Source organism: Colobus angolensis, unplaced genomic scaffold (genome assembly GCF_000951035.1).
Source record: "Colobus angolensis palliatus isolate OR3802 unplaced genomic scaffold, Cang.pa_1.0 Scaffold34, whole genome shotgun sequence".
NCBI classification, from domain to species: Eukaryota; Metazoa; Chordata; class Mammalia; order Primates; family Cercopithecidae; genus Colobus; species Colobus angolensis.
The window spans coordinates 7,509,418-7,514,674 of NW_012116710.1; the positions used below are offsets into that span (position 1 = coordinate 7,509,418).

Sequence of the window (5,257 nt, forward strand, 5' to 3'; positions counted from 1 at the left end):
AAAAAAAAAAAAAAAAAAAAAGGGAAAGACAAGTACAATTAAATTATTATTGAATGTAATCACCTTGTTGTACTGATATCAAATGCTAGACCTTATTCATTCTTTCCACATTTTGTACCCATTAACCATCACCCCTTCCCTTCACCCCACTATTGATAATATTACCAACGTAAATTTTATGAAAAAGGAAATTATTGAGAGATTTCAAATGGTTGAAGGGGAAATAGACTGGAAATACATGTCTTTATTCCTGAATTAATAGAAAACTTAATATTAATAGGAAACTTAATATTATTTAGTAATGGGATTTTAACAGTAACCGTACAGGCTAAACGGCCAAAAACCGACTTAACAGTACAGTGGCTTAATGGAGAAGCTATTTCTCCCTCCCAGATAACCTCGAGATGAGCAACCCAGTTAGCAGGAAGACTTAGCTCAGAGAGGTCAGTGTAGATTCCTGGTTAATTTCATCTTATGTTCTGCAGACCTTGACCTTGATTTTCCAGTTTATGGGAGTCAGGGAAAGAAAGAGGAAGGCCAGGAAGCAATTTTCTTTTTCTCTTTTAAACTTTTATTTACTTATTTTTTGAGACAGAGTCTTGCTCTGTCACCCAGGCTGGAGTGCAATGGCGTGATCGCCACTCACTGCAACCTCCGCCTCCTGGGTTCAAGCAGTTCTGCCTCAGCCTCCCGAGTACCTGGGATTAGAGGCGCCCGCCATCACACCCGGCTAATTTTTGTTTTTCTGGTAGAGATGGGGTTTCACCATGTCAGCCAGGATGGTCTCAAACTCCTGACCTCAGGTGATCCACCTGCCTCAGCCTCCCAAAGTGCTGGGATTACAGGCATGAGCCACCGTGCCTGGCCTAAACTTTATCATTCATTTATTTAGTTATTGGAGGCAAAGTCTCACTCTGTAGCCTAGGCTGGAGTGCAGTGTCACGATCTCAGCTCACTGCAACCTCTGCCTCCCTGGTTCAAGCGATTCTTGTGCCTCAGACTCCTGAGTAGCTGAGATTACAGGCGTGTGCCACTAAGTCCTGCTAGTTCTTTCTATTTTTAGTAGAGACAGGGTTTCGCCAAGTTGCCCAGGCTGGTCTCGAACTCCTGAGCTCAGGCTATCCACCTGCCTTGGCCTCCCAAAGTGCTAGGATTACATGTGTGAGTCACTGTGCCCGGCCTTTTAAAAACTTTAAATTATGAAATAATTACAGATTCATAGGAAGTCGCAAAGATAGTACAGATGACAAAAGGCATGTAACTGGCTGGGTATGGTGGCTTGAGCCTGTAATCTCAGCACTTTGGGAAGCCTAGGTGGGAAGACTGCTTGAGCACAGAAGGTTGAGACCAGCCTGGGCAACATTGCAAGACCCTCGTCTCCACAAAAATAAAACAAAAAAATCAGCCGGGCATGGTGGCATGTGCCTGTAACCCCAGCTACTCAGGAGGCTGAGGTGGGAGGATTGCATAAGCTTGAGAGGTTGAGGCTGCAGTGAGCCATGATTGTGGCACTGCACTCTAGCCTGGGCGACAGAGAGAGATTGTGACTCCAAAAAAAAGTAACTCTACTAAAAAATGTCCAAAGGATTTGAATAGATATTTCTCCAAAGATACACAACTGTCTGATAAGAGCATGAAAAGATACACAATTTCACTTGCCATTAGGGAAGTGCAAAAGAAAACCACAATGAGGTACCACTTCACACCAACTAGGATGGCCATAGTTAAAAAAAAAAAAAAGGGAGGGGAAATGACTAAGCACAGTGGGGCTAACATCTGTAATCCCAGCACTTTGGGAGGCCAAGTTGGGTGGATTGCTTGAGCCCTGGAGTTTGAGACCAGCCTGGGCAACATAGTGAGACCCCTGTCTCTACACCAATACAAAAATTAGCCAGGCCTGGTGGCATGCTCCTGTCGTCCCAGCTACTTGGGAGGCTGGGATGGGAGGATCACCTGAGGCTGAGAGGCAGAGGTTGCAATGAGCCAAGATCGCACCATTGCACTCCAGCCTGGGCAATGGTGTGAGACCCCTATCTCAAGGGGGGAAAAAAAGGAGGGGTTGGGAAATAGCAAGTGTTGGCAAGGATTTGGAGCCTTCACACATTGCTGGTATAGCAACTTTTTTAAAAAAATTTTTTACTTTTTCTGAGACAGGGACTGGCTCTGTCAGCCTTGCTGGAGTGCAGTGGCATGAGCACAGGTCACTGCAGCCTCGACTTCCTCAGCTTAAGCGATCCTCCTGCCTCAGCCACTCAAGGAGCTGGGACTACAGGGGCATGCCACCCTGCCTGGCTAATTTTTTGTATTTTTTTTTGTAGAGACAGAGTCCTCACCATGTTGTACAGGCAGGTCTCAAACTCCTGAACTCCAGCAATCCACCCACCTTGGCCTCCCAAAGTGCTGGGATTACAGGCATGAGCCACCATGCCTGGCCTATGGTGCAGCTACTTTGGAAAACAGTTTGACAGTTCCTTAAGGCTGGGCACGATGGCTCATGCCTGTAATCCCAGCACTTTGAGAGGCTGAGGCCATGGCTGTATTTATCCGTGTCCCCACTGAACTGAGCTCTGTGAGGGCCCTGTCTGTATTCACAGAGTCTTTAACAGGCACAGAATGTGTGTTCGAATATTTATTAAATGAATGAATGACTACAGCCAACTGGGGTCACAAATGGGGAAGGCTTCCTGTACAAGTGACATCTCAGGAAAACTTCAAGGGACAGGAAGGTTGTCACCAGGTGGGTGGCAGAGGGTAGGGGAAGGTGTCCCAGGTAGGAGGAGACATGGCTGCTGAGGCTGGACTCTCTCTCTTTTTTTTTTTTTTTTTGAGACACAGTCTTGCTCTGTTGCTCAGGCTGGAGTGCAGTGGCGTGATCTCGACTCACTGCAACCTCTGTCTCCCTGGTTCAAGCAATTCTCCTGCCTCAGTCTCCCGAATGGCTGGAATTACAGGCATGCACCACCATGCCCGGCTAAGTTTTTTTTGTATTTTTAGTAGAGACAGGGTTTCACCATATTGGCCAGGCTGGTCTTGAACCCCTGACTTTGTGATCTGCCCCTCTCGGCCTTCCAAAGTGCTGGGATTACAGGCATGAGCCACCGCGCCCGGCCGACTCTTTTTTTTGTTCGTTTTTGAGATGCAGTCTTGCTCTGTCGCCCAGGCCTGAGTGCAGTGAGGCGATCTTGGCTCACTGCAGCCTCCGCCTCCCAGGTTCAAGCAATTCTCCTGCCTCAGCCTCTCCAGTAGCTGGGATTATGGGGGCGCCCACCACCATGTCCGGCTGCTTTTTGTATTTTTAGTAGAGACAGGGTTTCACCATGTTGGCCGGGCTGGTCTTGAACTCTTACCTCAAGTGATCAGCCTGTGAGGGAGGACTCTTGCAGCGAGCTGGGCCTGAGCAGGCTTGGCTTGCGGAGGGCTGGGGTGAAGATGGAAGTGTCTGGGAGGCTCATCAGGGCCTGTCCTCCAGATGAGCGGGAAGCCGTGCAGAAGAAAACCTTCACCAAGTGGGTGAACTCGCACCTCGCCCGCGTGGGCTGCCACATCGGGGACCTCTATGTGGACCTCCGGGACGGCTTCGTGCTCACGCGGCTCCTGGAAGTGCTGTCTGGGGAGCAGCTGGTGAGGGGGCCCGAAGGGCTGGGGCAGGGGTCCTCCCTGGGGTCTCAGGCTGCGGTTGGGCTTCTCTGGAAGGGCTGAACTGCAAGCAGGGGCCTGGCTCATGGGCGGGTGGAGCGCGCTAGAAGGGCCCTGTGGGTAAGAGGTCCCTCTACACGGGTGTGTGGGGCTGTGGCGCTGGGGCGGAGCTTGGTTGTGAGAAACCTGGACGTGTGGCTGGAACCGAAGCTGATGACGGGCTAGCTACAGTTGCGAGGCGGGGCTTCGGTGGAAGGGGAGGCGCTCTGTTGCAAAGGGCAGGGCTATTAGATAAGGGAGGAGTTTTGTTAGAAGGGACTGGCCTGGGTTATGAGCTAGCAGGGGCATGGCTATAAAACAGCAGCAGAACTGTGTTGCCGATTGGGGGAGTGGGTAGTGGATGAAGGTGTGGGGCTCTAGGCTAAGGGGCAGTGTTCCTTAGCAGGGTGACACCTAGGTCCTGGGTGTCTAGGGACGCAGACGGTGTCCTGGGATGTGGCTTGTTGTATGAGTTGGGGCTGTGTCTCTGGGCTTGAATGGGGTTTCATCTAAAAGCGTGGGATTCTGGAGCCTTCAGGGACTTGTGAGGGGCATGGCGATAGAATAGAAACAAACAGCCGGGTGTGGTGGCTCATGCCTGTAATCCTAGCACTTTGAGGGGCCAAGGCAGGAGGAACACTTGAGCCCAGGAGTTTCAGACCAGCCTGGACAACATAATGAGACCCCCGTCTCTACGTTTTTTTTCTTTCTTTCTTTCTTTTTTTTTTTTTTTTTAAATTAGCCAGGCGTGGTGGCGTGAGCCTGTAGTCCCAAGTACCCAGGAGGTTCAGGTGAGAGGATTGCTTGAGCCTGGGAGGTCGGTAGGCTGCCATGGGCCATGATTGCACCATAGCTCTCCACTCTGGGCGAGAAGGCGAGACTCTGTTTCTCTCTTTTTTATTTATTTATTTATTTTTTAAAATAGATACGAGGCCTCACTATGCTTCCCAGGCTGGTCTAGAACTCCTGGACTCATGCGATCCTCCAGTCTTGGCCTCCCAAAGTGCTGGGATTTCAGGCGTGAGCCACCACACCTGGCAGAGACCCTCTCTCATAAATAAATAAATAAATAAATACCCAAGCGCTGTGGCGAGACCCCGTCTCTACAAAAAGAATTTTAAAAACTCAAAGAGCATTAGCCGGGCGTAGTGGCGGGCACCTGTAGTCCCACTTAGTCAGGAGGCTGAGGCAGGAGAATCGCTTGAACCCAGGAGGAGGAGGTTGCAGTAAGCCAAGATCGCATGACTGCACTCCAGCCTGGTCGACAGAGCGAGACTCCGTCTCAAAAACAACAACAACAACAGCAAAAAAAAAAAAAAGAGTAGGCACCAACGCTGTTGGGAGTGAGCTGTAAACATGGGGAAGATCACTGGGGCAGGGCGGAGCTTAACTGGAATGGGCGTGGCTCTGGGTAGGGACCATAAAGGGAAGCAGTGAGGCAGAGGCATTGAGGGGTGTGACACAGGATTTTTTTTTTTAGACGAAGTCTCGCTCCCTCACCCAGACTGGAGTGCAGTGGCATGATCTCGGCTTACTGCAGCCTCCGCATCCCGGGTTCAAATGATTCTCCTGCCGCAGCCTC

The 5,257-nt window shown here is 50.2% G+C and overlaps 1 protein-coding gene across 1 annotated transcript in view; it reads left to right on the plus strand.

Annotated features, from left to right (window-relative positions):
* Window positions 1–5,257, plus strand: part of SPTBN4 (spectrin, beta, non-erythrocytic 4) — a 118,939-nt gene that overhangs the window by 34,141 nt on the left and 79,541 nt on the right. The window contains exon 2 of the mRNA XM_011952541.1: window positions 3,470–3,621. Coding sequence (XP_011807931.1) covers window positions 3,470–3,621 — 152 coding nt within the window. The remainder of the gene's footprint in view (window positions 1–3,469; window positions 3,622–5,257) is intronic.